General features: G+C 38.1%; 1 protein-coding gene and 1 non-coding gene across 4 annotated transcripts; both read left to right on the plus strand.

Moving 5' to 3' along the window:
- The first annotated feature begins 148 nt into the window (after positions 1–148).
- Positions 149–15,120, plus strand: LOC127880039 (uncharacterized). 3 transcript variants are annotated; one of them, XM_052427265.1, is made up of 13 exons: positions 2,166–2,462; positions 5,013–5,326; positions 5,403–7,126; positions 7,562–7,713; positions 9,999–10,151; positions 10,687–10,988; positions 11,104–11,391; positions 11,534–11,829; positions 12,052–12,421; positions 12,540–12,802; positions 12,922–13,092; positions 13,224–13,586; positions 14,981–15,120. In XM_052427265.1, exons 9-13 carry the CDS (start codon positions 12,320–12,322, stop codon positions 14,988–14,990), a joined length of 909 nt encoding a protein of 302 aa, XP_052283225.1. In that variant the 5' UTR covers positions 2,166–2,462; positions 5,013–5,326; positions 5,403–7,126; positions 7,562–7,713; positions 9,999–10,151; positions 10,687–10,988; positions 11,104–11,391; positions 11,534–11,829; positions 12,052–12,319; the 3' UTR covers positions 14,991–15,120. The 3 variants fall into 3 exon arrangements, with proteins under 3 accessions (XP_052283224.1, XP_052283225.1, XP_052283222.1); XM_052427264.1 differs by lacking the exon at positions 2,166–2,462 and adding an exon at positions 149–195 and having other exon boundaries at positions 5,013–7,126; XM_052427262.1 differs by having other exon boundaries at positions 5,013–7,126.
- LOC127880355 (U1 spliceosomal RNA) lies at positions 2,345–2,507 on the plus strand. Its single transcript, XR_008049541.1, has one exon. It is a non-coding gene; the product is annotated as a U1 spliceosomal RNA (small nuclear RNA).
- Positions 15,121–21,726: the final 6,606 nt, after the last annotated feature.

Consider the following 21,726-nt stretch of genomic DNA (forward strand, 5'->3'; position numbering starts at 1 on the left):
GTGTGCATGATGAATGAAGTAAATTGACTTAAGTTAACATGATAGTCTTGGTTTCAAATAAGAGGTTTATATCTGAGCAAAAAGAACACAATAGCAGCACTACTTTGTTGTAGTGGTGTCTAGCCTCACATTCATGCTGAACGACGACAACAACAACAACAAAATGCCGCGAAGAAACCGTGCGTAATTTGTAAAGTAAATATTTTAATTTTGAACGCAGTGATTTTATGTAAATCGTGTTCTGTCATACTTGTATGACCTTATCTTTCTTAACACGTTTACATAAATAAACAGCTCTCATTGTGTCAAACCAATTCTTACATCTGATATATATTTTAGTTCAAGCAACCTAATAAAACACACAATACCTGTTACCATCAACATCAATTAATGTGTCAATGGTGGAGAAAAATCAAAAACAAAAACTTAATTTAAAAAAACAATATCAAATAGAAAAGTTTAAACTGACAATTCAATCTATCTTGCGCAGGTTCTGGGGATAGTGGGCGTATTACAATTGGTTGATAAGACATGAGATCATCTCGCGGAGGATTCCCAAGATAGTCAATAGGATATTTTTCGAATTCTGAATGCTCGGCTATGTCCATGGTAAAAAAACTTTGTTTTTAATGAACCATTGACGTGTTTGAAACTTTTGATTAATATCAATATTACGGGATCACACCTGTCACCATATCATGCAAGTTGTTTTAATTTGTCCATTAGTTGAATATTAATGATTTGTTTGTGTTTATTAATGCAAAAAAAAGTTTATGTTGATGATATTAACGATTAAAGTGGCGCCTGGGGTCATCAGTTGCAACTAGGGTGTAAATAAAATTTGTAAAAGCTCAAGTTAAATAAAAAAAAATAACAATGACCGTACACTTCAATTTTGTTATTTTTTCATACCACTGATATTGGTGGAGTATATTTTAATTATCACATTTATCACAATAACAAAAAAAAGAAACTTGATCAGATAAAATGTATCGTGTAAGTACCTGTTATCGAACAGCACCTATTATCGGACGTTTTCTTTGGTTCTGTATGCACATGCGCAAAAGTGCGCATGACGTCACATTGATAAACAAATGGTCGCACATGAAGTCCATGAGCTACTTGCCTATATAGCTTGAAACAAATGCGCCAAAAAAAGGTTAAAGGGATGCATTTATTGTTATTTACACCGTTTTATGTGTTTTTTGCTATTACTTTTTGAATGCATTTATCAAAACGTGCATTTACACACCAAAAAGCATATTTCCTTTTGCAATTTTGATTGCAGCAGACGCAGATTTTTTCGCCGAGTCCGGGTCACATGATAGTCATGTGACTTTGTATATACTGGAGTAGTATTTATGAAGTGTCGGGTAATAGGTCATGTTTACATCGGCCGCCATTTTGTTTTGTCTGCTAGAGGTTACAATAAACAGGGAATCATTGTTATAAATTCTTGAAGGAAGTTTGCTGGAAAACTTTACAGATAAATCATTTAATGATTGAACTGTTAGTCATTTGTTAAAACAAAATGTTTTTGTCATTTTAAGTGTTTTTATTTTAAGGAAATTTAACGTAATTTCTTAGGTGTTCGATAACTGGTTCGTCCACCATAATTTATTATCAGAAGTAGAATATTTGTGTACTGAAATACATGTTTTCAGTTTCTTATATAAGGTTGAATGATAACAATAACAAGTGACGCAACAAACTAATGTGTTAGAGATCATACAACAAGCTTTGGGTAAGCCAAAGCTGTACTTGAATTTAATCTCTTAGAATTAAATTTAAGTGAATGAATGATGCATTTTTTGAAATGCCTAATATTAAAGTAAAGGAAATAAATGAAACTTTACAGGTGTCACAGTGTGTGTATACTGTTTTGCTTTCTTCATAATATTCAATTCTGGCTAGATTTAATGTTTAAATAGTATGGTTAAATTAATGAGTGATGCACTGATGCTATTCAGGGGAGAGAAAGCGCACAGATGACTTAAGTGCTCTTCTATAAATAGATCAACATGGTTGACTGAATATTTAAGCTATTTGTAGATTTCTTTAGGCTAGGCTAGTGTAGGATATTTATAGAATTATGTAGACTTTATTAATAAAAGAATGTAATGTTCTGGAATGAAACACTCTAAAGCAAAACAGAAAGTAATATAAAAACACAAATTTACAAAGCAAGTCAAATTCTAAACCTATTATGAGAATTAATTAAATGGAACAATTAATTTAGCAAATAAATGTCAAAAAATGTTAATTACTTGAGTTAGCTTGTCAGTTTAACCTGATTGTGAATATAGTGACAAAGTATAAGATGTAATGTCAACCTTTTTGAAGCATACTTACCTGGTACAGGGAACACCTTGATCAAAAAGGAGGTTTCCCCAGGAAGAGGCCCTTCCATTGCACTTCGGTTGGGCTGACGCCTGCGATAGCCCCAAATGTGGGTTACTCGGGTACGCAATTTATTTGTGTGGGGTCTGCGTTCGCGCTAACCCTGAAAAAATACCAAATGAATAAAGCCAGAGCAACAGTGGCATGTGGCAATATTATACTAAAATGTTGATGATCTAATATGCATGATGTGTGTTAATTTAACGAAAATGTGCCATTTTTAAAGTGAAAAAGATGTGTAACCATCTTGCTCTTAAATACTGGTAGTTTAAGGATGAGAAAAAACAATACATTCCAGTTTGATTGCAGTTTATAACTCACCTTATTGTTATGACCCAGGCCTTTTCCTTGCGAATATTTTCCCCAAAAAACAACAAAAAAGAATTTTATTTTGATTTCATTATACTTAAAGTAAATAACTATACTTCATATGATTTTGTTCTTATAATAAATTTTATTGTCAAAAGTTATGTCAAATAAGTTTTTGCCAAATTGTGGACTTTTGCGTGAAAAATGGGAAGGAAAAGGCCTTAACTAGCAATCCCCTACTCTGTTTCTCTTGTAGTGAGTTCCGAGATCTGCTTGTTGAAATTGTTGGTCATTGTGTGATTTAAAAAATGTGTCAGCTTTGTATGCCCCCGAACCAGCAGTTCTGAGGGCATATTAAAATCGCATCGTCTGTCCGTTAGTTAGTTAGTTAGTTAGTCCGTCCGGATTAGTTTTCGCTCAATAAGCCAAGCAATTGTCATCAGATCTTCACCAAACTTCTTGAAAATGTGTAAAGCAATAACATCTAGGTCAAATTCGATAATCGGCCAAATTGACCGAGACACTCCTGAGAAATGGCCCTTGAATCATCAAAAAATTGAGTTTTTTCTCGTTTCCACTCAATAACTTCAGCTATTTTCATCGGATCTTCACCAATCTTCATAAACATGTGCAAGGCAATAAAATCTAGGTTAAGTTCAATAATCAGCCAAATTTACCTAGGCACTTCTGAGTTACGGCCCTGGAATCATAACAAAAAATGCGTTTTCGCTAGAAAAATGCTCATAACTTCTATGTTGCTTCAAATGTAACCTTCATATTTGGTAACTGTATGCATGTGTATATGGACAAGGCCAGTCTTCACGCTAAATATTTTAGCCAAATAGCCCTTCGGGCTTATCAGATGGAATTTTAAATAGCCCGAAAACATGTTCAATAGCCCGAAGAGGTCAATATAAATTTTATGACTTTTTTGGCCAGGAACACCAAAATAGTTATTAACAATCAGAAAATCTACTTCCATTAGTAAAAACAGATGCATGTGATTACAGTAATAAGTAATACAGTAAGGGTATTCTGTTTCATTTTGAAATGCATTTTATACACAATGCACTAGATAATTATGCTGTTTATTGTAACTTTATTATTACACATGTTCTCATACAATGATTCCATTAATCAGTTTGACCGGTGTTTGGTTTTATTTTAAAGCAAAGTGATTATTATCCTATTATTACTAGGACAATCTCCGATGAATTTCTGAATTGTCGGCATGTGGCTTCAGAACAAAAGGCCACTGGGTGTGTTAATTGCCCAAACTACCAAGTGACAATGTCTGCTTCTTTAATTTACTCCCGATGTTTCGATAAGCATGTGTCAACCGTGAAAAGTATTTTATATTCGTAAACGGATTATAAGTAGCAAAGTAGGCCACGTAGCAGAACAATATAACAGAACAAACGAAAGTACTACAATTATTAAAAATTAGTTTAAAAAACGTCTTCTAATACGCAAGAATATTTGATTAAAACACATGGAAATCTAACTGTAATAAGGATCAATTTGTTTTTAACCCAATTCGTACAATATCCCTTACAGACTCTTTTATTTTTATTGAAAAATTACTTCGTCCATTTTTCATGAATTATAACTACATTTCCGGAAAAACACTTCTAAAATTAAATTCGCTTCTAGATTGGTCATTATTTAAAAAATTACGAATTGCCCTATGCGCGAACATCCCGGAACGTGATCTACACATGTTCAGCTTAAATAACCTCATCTAGATTGGGCGTCAATTGCATCATTACTTTAAATAGCAACATACCCGGATGTTTACACGACAGTTAAGAAAAATAACCGCCACATGTGTTCATGCAATTCTATAACGTCATTTTAGGTATTTAAATAGCCACTTTAATCGTGCCTCTTAAAAACGCGTATAAATCAGGTTATTGATATGATGATCAAATATTTAATCGACCGGTCGGGCTATTTTATAAGCTTTTAGGATCGACCGACCGGCCCAAGAATCGACTCGGGCTTATAGGCTTATTTCGAAGACTGCAAGGCCTTTCCATACGCACACAAATTTTGACCCCCTTGACCTTGAACTAAGTGTCCGTGTTTAGGTTTCGAAATCTGCGTTTAGGTTTCGAAAAAGTGTTTTTCGGGGGCATAAGTCTTCCGATGGAGACAGCTTTTGTTTTCTTTGACTATGTAAAACATCCCACTCCCATGAAAAATATGGGGGTGATCTTCAATAAAAGTGCATGAATCCACTGCCATCCCTTGTCCTAGACTAGACACTGATTCTCAAAATAAAGTAAACACTTGTTTATTAGGAAAGCTGACCCAGAGCCTGAAGTCTCGAGGTCTCCAGTACCCAAGAAGCCCAAGCCTGCTGATGGGGCATTGAAGCTGTGACTAGGCGTACAGGCGGAGCCTACATCCCACTTTCCAGGCTGAGAGCCATGCAGGCTAATATCACTGACAAGTCAAGATAGGTAACTCCAAGGCTAATATCACTGAAAAGTCAAGGTAGGTAACTCTCAGGCTCAGATCAAAGACAAGTCAAGGTAGGTAACTCCCAGGCTCAGATCACAGACAAGTCAAGGTAGGTAACTCTCAGGCTAATATCACTGACAAGTCAAGGTAGGTATCTCCCAGGCTTATATCTCTGACAAGTCAAGGCAGGTAACTCTCAGGCTAACATCACCGACAAGTCAATGTAGGTAACTCTCAGGCTAATATCACAGACAAGGCAAGGTAAGTAACTCCCAGGCTAATATCACTGACAAGTCAAGGTAGGTAACTCCCAGGCAAATATCACTGACAAGTCAAGGTAAGTAACTCACAGGCTAATGTCACTGACAAGTCAAGGTAGGTAACTCTCAGGCTCAGATCACTGACAAGTCAAGGTAGGTAACTCCCAGGCTAATGTCACTGACAACTCAAGGTAGGCAACTCCTAGGCTAATATCACTGACAAGTCAAGTAGGTAACTCCCAGGCTAATATCACTGACAAATCAAGGTAGGTAACTCTCAGGCTAATATCAATGACAAGTCAAGGTAGGTAACTCCTAGGTTAATGTCACTGACAAGTCAAGGACGATAACTCACAGGCTTATATCACTCGCACTTTTAAAAATATTTATCATCTAACTAAATACTGTTGCCGTGTTTGACGATAAATGTGTTTGAAGAAGTTTGTAAACCCAAACGGTCGCCATATTTTTGAAAATGTACGGGATGTTGGTATATCAGAAATACTCGGCCTTTCGGGGAAAGCCATGACAAATGCTTTCATTGTTTCAAAGCTAATGCCGATTAATTACGATTGCTAATAATTGGGACTGAACATGCGTGAATAACTTGTTTAATATCAACGCAATCGGTTAGAGCTCTTAACTGTTTACTCCACCTTCGTTCTCAGTAAAAGAATCAAAAGGCGGAGCTAGTCACATGCTATTACACGCTTGGTTTAGCATGTTGAGTAAGACAAAGGAAGCCCAGTTTATTGACGAGAAAGGGTTTTATGGCTTTTTGACAAGAAGTGGCTTTCCTTTGATTATGTCAATCTGACGATAAATCGGCAATTAAGTTTGTCCCTGACAACAGATTTTCAGATTTTATTCCATTATTCCACGTTGTTGCTAAAATCATATATTCGGACATCAAAATCCTCCAAAATCAGCAGATGCTGGTCGCACAACACAAAAGTCTTTTAATACAATGTCAAAAATGAGTGAATTCTCTGGGGGTTTCAGAATTTGATGGATTCGTTCCGTTATTAATATTGCACAATATATGGTGATACAAAATAGTAATTTAAAAATCAATGTATGGTTCTGTCATTACTTTTTGTAACTCATTAACTAGTTTAAGCCTACATTTCTTTCTAATACCAAAGAACTGTATCTGTAATAAAGTACATGTATCACTTGCTTATGTTTGCCTTGTTTCTAAATGCATGTTGCAATGTTTGTATTCTAATGTTCCTGAAAAAGTGTGAATGGTTTTAGTTTTATTCAAATATTCAATTCATAAAATGACATTTTGCAGGTTGTAGAATAAATTACATGTAGTACCTTTGACATAACTGTATGTGTTTGTGGATTGCAACAGCCTGGGGGTTGGGTGTAGTCAAAAACATTTGTTTTGGTGTCTAATTCAATAATTTATCTTTTATCACACATTTATGATAATAAAATGTTGACCATATTGAATGTTTGTAATTGTCAAAACAAAATGATTAAAGCATATTTGTGTACCTTAATTTAAGTCCTTATTCATTAACCAAAAATCCTCAAAAATGTATTCATCTTAGTTGTCTGCATGTATTCAAAACCTATTGAAATTTGCCGCCACACTGTTATGTATTTTTGTTCTGTAGATGTGTTCAAGCTAGATCCACAGTTCTAAGAGAACGAAGAAAAATATGCCATCCTGAAGAAAGGTACACTATAAATTGTTTTAAGAGTGTTTTAAATCTCATTATGATATAAATGTCGAAGCAAAAATTAGTGAAGTATAATTTTATGTCTAGACATCTGGCAGGGCTTTTTCTCATCATTTTTTTAAATATGACCTGTACCTGGGGAGTTATGAATTTGACTGTCAATTTACTCTACATTGGGGAATTTCATGAAATTATTTGAATTATGGAGCAGTTTTGCTCTAGTAGTAGTAAAACTTCAATAAACTAGTAAGTTCGAAACATATTCATAGAATTTAAAAGGATATTACAACTTCCAAACTCTTTATTTCTTGTTCAATTTTTACTACATGAACTTTATAAACTGATCAATATGTCTTGCAAGATAGACTTCTGTATGTTAGACTTCTGTATGTGCAAGACTCGCCTAGTATTCTTCTGTATCGCTCACAACAGAAGAGGAAGCCGCCAAGCAGACGATCATCTACCAGACGGAGACAAACCTGGTGGCATTGAAGAGGACTATCTACCTCACCATTCAGTCCAGTCTGTACTTCGCGGAGTGTGCCCACAAGCATATGAAGATGAAGCTTAAACCGGGCCAAGAGGTAACTGATCACCATTTTGGGAAAAAAAAACGGGCTTAATGCGTGTGCTTAACATGTGTGGTCCGCACAGGCTAATCAGTGACAACTTTTTCGGCACTTATGGTATTTCTTGCGATTTCTTCTATGGTATTTCCTTTAAAGGTAGTCTTTTCTTTGCAAGAATCCAGTTATGGGGAAAAGTGTCGTCCCTTATTTAGAACAACACTTTTCCCACATGCATTAAACCATGTTTTCCCAGCCTGGACTTTAAGGTGTGTGCTTGCAAGCTCATGAAGATGGAGCTTAAACCGCGACAAGAGGTTATCGGTCTCGTACAGTCCGCGGTTGAAGTAATAAATGCTCAAAAAGTTATGAGCCTAGCTGTGGTATAACAGGGCGTTAAGTGTCCTCCTAGATTAGCCTATGCGGTTTGCACGGGCCAGGGACAACATTTTATGCTTTTATCTTATTTTTTTCCTGTAAAGCATGTCTATTCTTAGTGAAAATCCAGTTTATGGAAAAAGCGTTGTCACTGATTAGCTAGCCTGTGTCGACTGCATAGGCTAATCTGTGACCACACTTTTCGTGCATGCATTAAACCTATTTTTCCCAGTCTGGACTATGAGGAGTGTGCCAACAAGCTCATGGAAGAGCAAACATGGGCAAGAGATAACATAGCCTTGTTCTTGGAAAACGGGGCTTAATGCTTGTGTGTAAAGTGTTGACTGTATGAGCTGATCTGGGACAACACTTTTTATGCCCCCAGATCGAATGATCTGGTGTATATTATTTTTGGCCTGTCTGTCATTGCATGTGTGTGTCTGTCCCAAAACTTTAACTTTGCCCATAAAATGAAATCTCTTGGGTCTATCTTCTTTAAACTTCACATGTGCATTCATATCATTGAGATCTACAATCAAACTTGGTTTGAGGTCACTAGGTCAAAGGTCAAGGTCACTGTGACCTTTACATTCAAAATATAACCTTGTTTCTGAAATACCTGCCATTTTGCTTTAAAGCGCAGTAGGGGCATTGTGTTTCACAAACACAGCTCTTGTTCACACATGCATTAAGCCTAGTTTTTCCAGTATGGCCTGTGTAGTCTAGTAGGAACGGAGGTCAACAGTGCATGATTGGAACCTTTTTTTTAAATATGCTGATGATGTTCTACATTGTCTTGGGTAAAAGAAAATGTTTGTTCTCAAGAAAAATTTCATGCCCACGGGGTCTAAATCCAAGATGGCCGCCAAGATAGCAGACCCAAAACATCGGAAATGCCGTTTTTTCACAAATGACACAAACAACATATATTTTCCATTATTTTGGTAAGCCTTTTAATTTAAGCCATTGAGAACGTATTATTCTTAAAAAAAAAATTTGTGAAAAAATAAACATTGTATGTAAAAAATGACTATATCAATGAAAAAAAGGTAAAAAACATGTAAAAACATGTGTTTTTGTCTTTTTAACATGTTTCAATTTGTATCTAAAAAAAGTTTAGATACAATTATTATCCTAACTACATTTAAACACACCTATGGGACTAAGGAATATTAAAATATAATATTTCATGTGAATATTAGAATATAAATGTGATTGAACGAAGACCCCAGACATTGTGTAATGTTGTCTTTTCTTACCTCTTATAAAGAATAAAGGTATTATCATTCTAGGCATTGCTGGCAAAACACTTTGTTCGGAATACCTGTATGCCAAAATCGGCTCAAACATAACAAGTAGAATAAGAAGGATGACCTGAAACATGCAAATGTACCACAGTTAAATTGGACATGTGTGCCTCCTCCGGTTATAAGCGCCACATCCATAACACAGGCTAGTCTTTTGGGAAAAAAATGCAAACAAATCTAGTGGATTGACCAAAAACCACATTTTTTGTTGACGTTTTATATTGTATATGCTGATGTAATAGGTGTACTGCAATTTCATATTTCATAGGATAATAATTGTATCTAAACTGTTTTTTAGATACAAATTGAAACATGTTAAAAGGACAAAAACACATGGGTTTTTTTTACCTTTTTTTCATTGATATAGTCATTTTTTTATACAATGTGTAATTTTTCACCAAAAAACTTATTTGTTTAATAAGAATAATATGTTCTCAATGGCTTAAATTAAAAGGCTTACCAAAATCATGGAAAATATATGTTGTTTGTGTCATTTGCGCTGTTCTGGTTTTAGGCTGTTTGCAAAAGCTATTTTCACTTTGCTTCTTATGGGGGGAAAAGGTTAAGCCACGTTTTCCCATAAGGAGCCTTTTATTGACACATGGTTGAATGTTACAGAGGTTCTGCATGCTGGACCGCAAGTACGTGGAGCCGTTCCAGGCGATGTTCAAGGAGCAGTACGAGACCATTCACCGCCTGGAGACCAACAAACTGAGGAACGTGGCCAAGTTCATTGCTCACCTGCTGTTCACAGACTCCATCTCGTGGGCAGTAAGTTTTGGGGGCCGGCTTACACTGCCATTTGCCAATAACTGCAAATTATTACAATACTTGGCTTAAAATTGTTCATGCGTTTTCATCACAGATCGCTGTTTATTTGGAAAAATGAGAGGATCTCTTAAGTAAAAATGTGAGTTTAGTTCAGTAAAATATTTATGAGTGATTAAACACATACCTGTTGACATACATGTTACATATATTAGCTAACTTGACAGAAATATTGCCGGTTTCATGATGTGTTTACATGTAAGAATAGCCATCCAATTTTGGTTGTTTTCATATATAGCAATCCTGTCTGTTTTGGGAAAACTGTGTTCAATTCATGTGCGTAAAGTGTCATCCTAGAATTAACCTATGCAGTCCACACAGGCTTATCAGGGGCGACACTTTCCAATTTTTTGGAATTCTTCAATATTATTTTTTAATATTAAGTATCGGCATATTAATTTATTTAATAATTATATTATGTTTTAATATTAAGTGACAGCATTACAATGAGCGTATTGGGTGCATAATTTTATTTCAGAAAAAGCCCCAACACACCCAAGGCCCTGTCCCATATGCCAGTTGAATGGGATTAACACCATCTTCCAGAGGCCGGGAGACAATGTGAAGCGGCAACACAAGTTGTCAGCAGAGGACACTAAGAAGCTCATGTCAGAACAGAGAGCTGCCACGGGCAAGAATAAAGCTGGGGAGCAAAACTACTATCAGTGCGGCATCTGCCAGTGCTGCTTCGTAGACCGGGCCCAGCACCTAAGCCAGGAGCACTGAATCACGGACAAGCGCTCCTATGCATGTGTCCATCATATGCATGAGTTTACAAAGGTTAGTGTTACATTGTGTTGATGTGTATTTTGTAATCAATATGTTTAAACATTAGAAACACTTTCATGCAATTGTTTATAACACCTTAAGTTAAACGCCATGATAAACTTTTCAGATGCAGATGCGGAAGCATCCCGCCACGACGTATGCCTCCAACTTGGCCACCAGTTCCCCCTCCACTACGGTTAGCGGTTCTGCTCCCGCCGGCTGATCAGCCTCCACTTCTGCCGGCGGTATAGCATCCGCATCCGCTACAAGTTCGGCCCCCCGCACTGCCACCACCCAGTTCGGACTAGGAGAGCTGGGACGAGCAACAAAGCCCACAGGAGCTGCCACTCACCAGGGAATACTGCCTGACCCTGGGGCCTCATGCCAGTGTCATGAAGGGCCGTAAAAGCTTTAAGTAATGAACTTAAAAGATATCATAAAAATATAAATTTGCTATTTATTTTTAATACTTAGGAATTATATTTATCAGTTGCAGGTAAAATTTTAAGCAATTTCAAGCTGTAGCATAGAATATCATTCAATAACATCTGTTTCAGTTGCAATCGCGGACTGCTTTGTGAGGCACCTGGCGACACGCCAAGGGGGCAACGCCAACCTAGCAAAGCAGCAGGAGAGCCTGATAAAGGTGAACTGCTTCCTTGCACTCAGTGGATACTCGGAGGGGGCGGAGCTTGAGGCCATGCTGGTGTGGCATGGCCACATAGAAGTGCACGACAGTTACCTCATAAAGGACCACAAGCCAGGGGCCGTGCGATCCATGCTGCTCACCATCAGAGCCTATCTGAAGTGGTGTAAGGACACCAGACAGGCGTCGGAGCACACGCTTGACGAGGTAAGCTTAAACATAGCATTTTATTGGATTATGAGTATTTAGGTATTTACATAAACTATGCATTATTCTCATTTACAAACAATAATTATTTAAGGGGTCAAGATATCGCAAAACTAGCAGCGGATTCGGGTTCAGGGACACAAAATCACATACCTTGGACTATCTTATTGTTTTATTTCGACACATAAACAGTTTATAGTTTTTTTATTCATGGTTTTTTAGGCCGATCGCATGCTGACTGGCTGCCTCACAGCCACACGCCAAGAAGTGCCTCACAGCCACCCGCAAAGAAGTGCCTCACAGCCACCCGCCAAGAAGTGCCTCACAGCCACCCACCAAGAAGTGCCTCACAGCCACCCGTCAAGAAGTGCCTCCTAGCCACCCGCCAAGAAGTGCCGCAGCGGGAAGTGAAGATGCGCGTGTTCGAAAACACGACAATCCCGCTGGCCCCCGCGCTTGCCACTAACTTCAGGGAGAGCGAGCTGACTTCATGGCATTCCTAGCAGGGAGCATCAAAGACATCCGTGGCATCCTTGTGGCCCTCATCGCGTTCAAGAACGCTTCACGAAAAGGGGAGTTTGTCAACCTAAGGGTACATAACATAACTAAGCCGTGTATTGATTCGAAAAAATACTCAATTATGTACAGGCTATCGTAGTCTATTTTATTTCTTGACAAAGGTATCGACACATTTGCATTTTGCATTGCAGATGAAGCATGTGCACCGATCCGTCGAGTTTGACAACAACCAGATGTCCATCAAGTTGGAGGACCACAAGACGGCGCCGTCGGGAAAGTATGCATACTTCCACATGCCCAGAGACGTGTACAACATGCTGCTGGGCTATTGCAAACTCGTCCGACAGGGCAAGGAAGACGAGGACTCCGCTGGGGACCAGCCAGTATTCGGCACGGGGTACGAAGATGCATGCCACAGCGCCATTAACAAGTGGCTGAAGGGGGCTTGGAAGAAGTAAGTTTCTGACTTGTGTGCATCATTTGCCTGCCTGTTTTGTTCTCATGCGCATACATATGTAAATTAGGGTGTTTAAATGATTTATGTTTGCTTTAATGAATGCAATTATTCTTCAGTTCCGGCATGGAATACAAGTACCCAGATTTCAAGATGACACTGACGAACAACCGAAAGCGGATGCCAGGGTTGGCAAGGGGGGCAGACACGACCAAGGCCAATGCCATGGCACAATATATGAAGCATAACAAGGCAACGGCGGACAAACACTACCCGGTGCATCACCAGCTGTAAGTTGCTGTAATATTAGCTGACATTTGTGTTACAAATGACTTCAGGTTCGCCAATGTTTAGCTAGTAATATTTATAAGTGGAAAAGTGTACACTTATAAAATGGCATTTTACATTTGTTCTTTTTCAGTGGACACTCCCAGCCCATGTACCAGTGGCTCGAAAAAGTGCAGATGAAGAAAGCGTCTTCAACCCGGTCGGCCACGGCGCCGAACCAGGGCCGAACCGCTGCGTCACCAATGTCAAGGAGATACCCGTTCTTCCGTCTGACGCCGCACCTGCCCCGGTGCTACCCACCACCACTGTCAAGGAGCTACCCGTTGTGCCATCAAGGAGCTACCTGTGGTCCTCCCTGGGCCGTCATGCCCCACCTGCCTCCACCCCGGAGTTACCCACCGTCAAGGAGCTACCCGTGGCCCTCCCTGGGCCCTCACATGCCAACCCTTACCTACAAGCATGGACAGCCATGGAGACCAGTCTGCGCGATTACCTGGTAAGCTTAACAATGCTTTAATACGATTTACGAAGATGAGTAAGATACATAAATGTACCATAAGCCAATTATTTATTTACTTATATAATCTACTGTGAAACCATTTTTTTGCCAGTACGAAATTTCGTCATTTTTATAAAAATGACCTTTTTATCAGCACTTAAATTCGCCAATTCCTGACTTTGAAAAAAAAATCCGATTTGTTTGTCCAAAATATATCGCGGTTGCTATAAATCGTAATAGGGAAAGAGGGAGGACACTTGAGAGTCACTTGCAGGATGTGGGGCCTGTTTGTCACTTGTCGATGTACTAGTCTTTTGTCATCAGGTGATCAGTAATTGGCCCCCATTAGTGTATCATTATTAAGATTAGCGGATTAGTGGAACCGAATAACCAATAACGAATGTTTGAAACAGTGAAGCCAATTGCCACTTGGTCTTATTCATTTATTGTCATCGCCAAACTAATAACAATCTTACCTTTATCGGCGCAAATTAGAGAAGATGCGAAGTTTATTGGTTAAAATTAGTGTTAGCAAACTATATTGGTCAATTTTCAATAAAGTTTAAAGAGTTTTGCATCGTAAATATTTGATCACTTCAAGTACAATAACTTTCTGAAGAGTAAATTTAGCAGTGCATTATGGGACAGCAGTTCATAGGGCATAGTGCTTACCGGGGATTTCCTGAAAATCGCGCAAAAACATAAGTGAATTTTTGTAAACAAATACCCTACGTTTGGATGGAACTAATCGTCATGATTGCTTATTTCTCTTTACCCGTTATGTTTTTAATTGCTACAAGTAACACTGATTTGAAACATGTATCGTAAAACTTGTCAAAGCTGTCAATAATTAAAATATTAATAGCCCACAAACGAAGCACAAGCTATTTTTACATCTGTATTGTAGTTAAACACAAACAACCAAACACAAATCAATATGTTCTGCATAAATTTGTAATCAATGCGGATTATGTATATAAGTCAGGTGTTGATCACACATCATCATCTTTCAATTTCGTTTATCGCAGTCGATACAGTTGTACTGCACTTGCGTTTAAGAGCAATGTCACATGTCAGTTAAGTACACTGTGTAATCTACACCCTTTTTTATGTCAAAACTGGATTGATCTTGATTACGAAACAGACGGAGTATGTATGCGTGGATTACGTTGGATTTAGGGCTTCATGCCTTTGGTAATTCAGTCTTTATAATTTGTTCAAATATGGGACATAATTGTTTGTTGGGATCTTGAATTCGTCAATCTGTCGACAGACGGAATACACAAAAATTTATGCCTTACGATTAATAATTGTTTCACAGTATTCGATTTTCAGCTTTCTTAAAATATACGAGAATACATATTTACACGTATTATGTATATTTTCTACAGGGCCAACTAGATGACGTTGCATATTACTTGCGTCAGGCGCAGGAGGCCTCGGACTCTGAACAGTCAGTCAGTTTTGTCTTCAGGAAGAAGGCACGGTGGATGAAGTTCGAGTCCGACCACGACGCCATGACCCCCACAACCTTGTTGCGCACCAGCACCAGCAGTCGGAAGCGAGTCTCTGCTGATGAGACTCGCGAGATTTCTGAGGTCTTCGCGGACGACATCACCCAGTCAGCCAACACGGGTCAGACTGTGTCGATCGTAGCTGTACATACTAAACGTACACCTAAGATGACGCAACTCTCTGATTAGCAGATCCGTGAGAAGATTCACAACTTGGTCAAAGAAATGTCTCGCGAACTTGCTGATCAGTTTTTAATTTGCGCCATCTTAGTTGTGGCTTACCCGTGTTGGCTCACTGGTGATGTAGTCTCGTTCATTTTGTTGTTCTTTTTTATGTTGTATTTTTTTGCATTATGTTGTTGTGTAATTTTGTTGCCAATTACTATGTATAATTATACTTTGTAAGTAATGGTTTTTCTGGTTGTAATAAACATACCCAGGAAAATACAAGTATACATTGTATGTACTGGTTCTACTGGTTGTAATAACCATACCCAGGAAAATACATGATTCATTGTTCATTTATGTTGTTATATTCATGTATGTTTGTGTACTTTTGTTGCCAATTACTATGTACAAGTATACATTGTATGTACTGGTTCTACTGGTTGAAATAACCATGCCCAGGAAAATACTTGATTTCTTGTTTAATTTCTACACATAATTAATTAGTATTGGTTATATTTACTACCCAAGATTTTTGTCTAAAAATAAAAATTATTGCACACAGAAGTGTAATAATAGTACAGACAGTCACTTGTTGTTATCAATATTGCCTTGAGCTAAGCAAAAAGACTTCAAACACAAACTTGAGCGAATGACTGAGTGAGTGATTGAGTGACTGACTGTGTACCAATCCATGACGTTTTCTAAAAAAAAAATAATAACCTGTGCAGTCAGCCTGTGCGGACTGCACAAGCTAAAAGTCCGCACAGGCTAAAATCCGGGACAACACTTTACGCATAATTATGCCTAACCATCATGTATTATTAAAAAAATATTGTAAAAAAAAAATTAGCCTGTGCAGTCAGCCTGTGCGGAGTGAACAGGCTTATCTGGGACGGCACACAGACAACCCTCGGGACACGAGATTTGCCATCAAATTCTTCACTTCCATTGGGCTGGGTGGTCTCACGTATGTCCATGTACTTTCTATTACCTTATTTGTGTCGATATTCAAACAATACAGTAACCTTACCATTCATGAAGACCACAATGCTCCTGCATTTTGGAGTAGTCTTATGGGGTGGTAACCAATTTTACCATCAAAAAGTTAAGAAGCATAATAACAGTAGCAAAACATTTCAATGTAACCAAAGAAAGAATTCAAAATGATGATTTTAAAGTTTCTTAGTCTCCCCTCCATCTCTCCTTGCCCCTCCCCCCCCCTCCCCCCCCCCCCCCATCTGCTCTCCCACCATTTATACTCTTATCAAGTTAGGGCATTAATTGGTACATGCGCTTCTCACCTAGGCAAACGGGGTTCGATCCAACTCCTTCATGCAAGAATTTGAATTCATTTTTGTGGTCACCATACCGGACAGGTGGGGTTTCCTCTGGTCTACTCCTGCTTCCCTCCACAACATAAAACATACCTTAATAAAAAAAGTATTTAAGTAAAAACAAATATTTAAAAAATGTGTCCCATCTTTCATAAGTCAAATAGTTAATTAAGTAGAAGTGCTGGGACACACTCCTCACATAATGCAGTCTCAGGCATGTCTCCATAAACTTCTTAATAGACAAACTCCAGTAAAAAGGACCAGTTAACTCTTACATTTTGGAGTAGTCTATAGGGCTGTCATCAATTTTCAGCTCACCTGAGCACAATGTGCTCATGATGAGCTGTTGTGATCGCCTTTTGTCTGCCATCCGTCATGGGGTGTCAACATTTGCCTTGTAAACACTCTAGAGGCCACATTTATTGTTCAATCTTCATGAAATTTTTCAGAAGATTCGTCTCAATGATATCTTGGACAAGTCGAAAATGGTTCCATTTTGTTGAAAAAAATGGCCGCAAGGAGGCAAGGCATTTTTCCATATATGGCTACAGTAAAACCTTGTTAACACTCTAGAGGCCACATTTATTTTCTGATCTTCATAAAACTTGGTCAGAAGATTTGTACCAATTATATCATGGACGAGTTGGAAAATGGTTCCGGTTGGTATAAATACATGGCTACCAGGATGTGGGGAATTTTTCCTTATATGGCTTTAGTAAAAACTTGTTAACGCTTCAAGTCACAATTATTGTCCAATCTTCAGAAACTTGGTCAATGTATTTGTTTTATTAAATGATAACTTGGACTAGTTTGAATATGGTTCCGGTCTTTTGAAAAACATGGCATTGAGGGGGCGGGGAATTTATCCTAATCTATATGGCTATAGTAAAACCTTGTTGGTAAGATTTGTTGTAATAATATCTTGGGCTGCACAGAACAAGTCAGTTCCTTTGTATCTCAGGTGAGAGACTTTGGGCCTTTCAGGCTCTCTTGTTTGTATCAAAACGTTTAGATGCATAAATAGAAGAGCAATATCTTAAAAGGGAGGAAAAGGCAGAATTGAAAATCTTATTTCGAAATTTGTCTTAAGCCTCCCCTCCCGCTTTGCCCCCATATCTCTCAGCCCCACATTCTCAGTATTATCTTGCCCACAGAGATGACATCTGAGAGCACCTGAAGAATGTCTCCAAGAAGCTGATGCAGCAGAAACGGGAGAAGCAGGAGCTTGCAGCGGCGGCAGTGGAGGAGTCCGGGTCATAAGGGAGCTCTGAGAAGTCTAATGATGAAAGTGACAACTAAAGCAACTCTATAGTTAGTCAGTTAAATTGTAGATGATTATCTGTATTTGAGCCTTGCATTGGGAAAACTTGGCTTAATGCATACAGGTGTGTTAAGTTTGGTCTCTGAATAGCCTGTGCAGTCTGCACTGGCTAATCAGGTATTATAATTTACTCTCAATTTGAATCTTTGTTTAGAAGAGACTTCCCTTTAATCAATAATTCCATAAAAGCCGAAAGTGTTGTCCCTGATAAGCCTGTGCGGACTTCACTAGCTAATCTGGGACCACATTTTATGCACATGCATAAAGCCCAGCTTTCCCAGAACGAGGGTCATTTTCTGTATCTATATCACAGCTAACTAAGCTGTCGGGTCATTGTATTGATTAGGACACACTCCCTTCCCAGCTTGGTGACCCTAGGCTTTGAGTTCATGTCAGCTTGGTTGATGGTCTCCTTACTAGGCAGATGCGGTTTCCTTGATATTATCTGTATGTATGTTATACATGAATATTTTCAACACACCCACATCAACTCACCTGTTTTTATGCCCTCGGATCAAATGATCAGGGGTATATTGTTTTGGGCCTGTCTGTTCGTCATTGTGTGTGTCATTGAATGTGTGTGTCTGTCCCAAAACTTTAACCTTGGCCATAACTTTTGCAATATTGAAGATAGCAACTTGATATTTTGCACGCATGTGTATCTCATGGAGCTGCACATTTTGAGTGGTGAAAGGTCATGGTCAAGGTCATACTTCAAGGTCAAATATCTGGCTTTACAGCGGCGCAGTAGGGGGCATTGTGTTTCACAAACACAGCTCTTGTCCTAATTATAGTTTTGTAGTTTTGTTATGTATCAGTTTTCTATAGAATTTGTAACAACCTATGCATACACGTGTCAAGTTTATACATTTTTATGCCCCTGATCGAATGATCCGGCGTATATTGTTTTTGGCCTGTCTGTCTGTCTGTCTGTCATTCTGTCCCAAAACTTAAACCTTGGTTAAAGTTTTGCAATTACTTTTGCAATATTGAAGATAGCAACTTGATATTTGGCATGCATGTGTATCTCATGGAGCTGCACATTTTGAGTGGTGAAAGGTCAAGGTCATGGTCATCCTTTAAGGTCAAATATATGGCTTCAAAGCGGCGCAATAGTGGTCAATGTGTTTCACAAACACAGCTCTTGTTTAAATAATGTTTTGGTGTTAAGTATCATAAATGCAATGTTTATCAGTACTTGTGGAACTGTCTAGTGGAGGCATGAGGCATAATATCTTACAAAGATGTTTTTGCCCATTTAGAGGTATTCCAGACTTGAATCCAATATCATATACTAAGTAATGACAGGAACCAGGAATTGAAGCGAAGACAAGTTAAAAAATAATCGTGAATCCAGCAGGTCTCTTCATCAAAGAAACTTGAGAATGTCTGATCGTATCAGTGGTAAATGTTATGACTCACATGCAAACAGCTTATCTAGAGCAGGACAGAATGTTAAAGATTTAAGTGGACACTAAGCTTTTTATTGTATGCTGACATCTGAGCAAGCTTCGTTCGTGTAAAAAGATTGTTGAATATGTTGTAACATTTACCTTTATCTGTTGGTGCAATAAAAATTGTGCAGAGTTGTTTTGAGTCATGTTGTGTAAGGCGAAAGCTGAGTTTGATATTCCTTTTAAAGGTAGGATATGAATTGCTGTAACCCTTGCTTCCATTTGTTATTAGTCCGCTACCCGTGAAACCAGAGTGACTTATGGTTTGCACTCTGTCACACTTTTCTGGATCCTGCGATAACTTAAAAAAATTCTTCATATTTTTACATGAAACATGGATAGATGGCAATATGGAGATTATTCACGTCATTTCATTTTGTTCCTACATCAAGAATTCTGGTTGCTATGGCATCAAATAGACTACAAATATTGCTGAAAATGTTGGATCCTGCAATAACTTTAAAAGTTCCTAATCTTTTTTCATGAAACTTGAAACATGTATCGATGGCAATATGGAGATTATGCACGTCATTTCATTTTGTTCTTACGTCAAGAATTCTGGTTGTTATGGCAACAAATAAACTACAAATATTACTAAAAATGATGGGTCCTGCGTAGGTAGGGGACTTTTATTGCTTGGCAATAGGCAAGCACCACAAAACATGTAGGAACAATGGTTCCAACACAAGAGCACCGCATAACGGGTGCCACACTCGGCTGCGAAAGTTTGTCAGAATTAATTTTTTTATTATTTTTTTTTTAGAGGTCACAGTGACCTTGACCTTTGACCTAGTGACCCAAAATGGGTCAGCGTGTAGAACTCATCAAGGTGCATCTACATAATTTCATGAAGTTTCAAAGATGTAGGTGGAAGCACTGTGATGTTAGAGGCAAAGTTTAAGTTTTATAATAGAGGTCACAGTGACCTTGACCTTTGACCTAGTGACCCAAAAATGGGCGTGGCATGTAGAACTCATCAAGGTGCATGTACATATGAAGTTTCAAAGTTGTAGGTGGAAGCACTGTGATGTTAGAGGCAACCTTAAAGTTTTATATTAGAGGTCACAGTGACCTTGACCTTTGACCTAGTAACCCAAAAATGGGAGTGGTGTGTAGAACTCATCAAGGTGCATGTACATATGAAGTTTCAAAGTTGTAGGTGGAAGCACTGTGATGTTAGAGGCAAAGTTAAAGTTTTATATTAGAGGTCACAGTGACCTTGACCTTTGACCTAGTGACCCAAAAATGGGTGTGGCATGTAGAACTCATCAAGGTGCATGTACATCTGAAGTTTCAAAAATGTAGGTGGAAGCACTATGAAGAAAAGATGGCCGTCTTTCCACCGGTTATCAATCTTTGGGGTTTAAAATTATTGTAATTATTTGTAAACCTGTGTGATTTCTACTTTCATTTTCTTTGATATCTATCTATCTATCTTTGGATACTGTTGAACTCCCCTTTCAGGTATTATTAACAGATCGCGCTGTCAGTGCGAGAAAAAGATTTATACAATATTGTACAATACAAGTATTGACAGTAAGACTTCAAGAAAGAAATATCTTAAAATATCAAAATGGCCACTCGTGGCCGTAGAAAGAGAGTCCTCAAACAAACAAACACTTTAGACAGGTATTTACCCCAAAATATAGGGAAAACAGAAAGCTTCTGTGCTGGTTTGCTGCAAGATCTGTTGCAAGACGTGATCATTTCTCCCCAGAATGTAGTTCGCCCGATAATATCGGAGATTTTGAACGAGGTTGTTAAGCCCAAAAAACACGTTATGGGGAGTGATTTATTTTTTTACATGCACATTATAATATAGTACCCTTAGTAGATTTTTATTATATTATATATGTCATTCCATAAATTACCCAACTGAGTAAAAAACCGGGGGTGAAAAACCCAATTAAGCTCAAAAGTAGGGGGTAAAAAATTGTGCTCAAACTCTATTGAATTTGCAAACCCCCTATTGTTGTCAAAACAGGGGGTGAAAAAAACCAATTGCCCCAAAAATTATCTCTAGCCCTGTATGATTATGCAGTGAACAAATTATAAATCTTGTTCTCTGAAACGTCAAGTCCGAGTTTTTTTTTATGGCATTTCACATATCACAGTGGATTTCTGCTAAGTTTGTTCAAATCAAGTCCATAGTAAATTCTGTAAAAACTGAAACCTTAAAGGGACTGTCAACCACGAATGACGAAAAAAGAAAAGTTCTAAAATACCGTATTTTCTTACAATTATTAGTTTATAATGATTAAAATATCACGACTGGTATATTACATTACTTGAAAAAAGTTCATATGTTCAGTACATTCGGTAATAAAATTTCGCGATGTGAAATCC

The sequence above is a fragment of the Dreissena polymorpha genome, chromosome 4 (assembly GCF_020536995.1).
Source record: "Dreissena polymorpha isolate Duluth1 chromosome 4, UMN_Dpol_1.0, whole genome shotgun sequence".
Lineage (NCBI taxonomy): Eukaryota > Metazoa > Mollusca > Bivalvia > Myida > Dreissenidae > Dreissena > Dreissena polymorpha.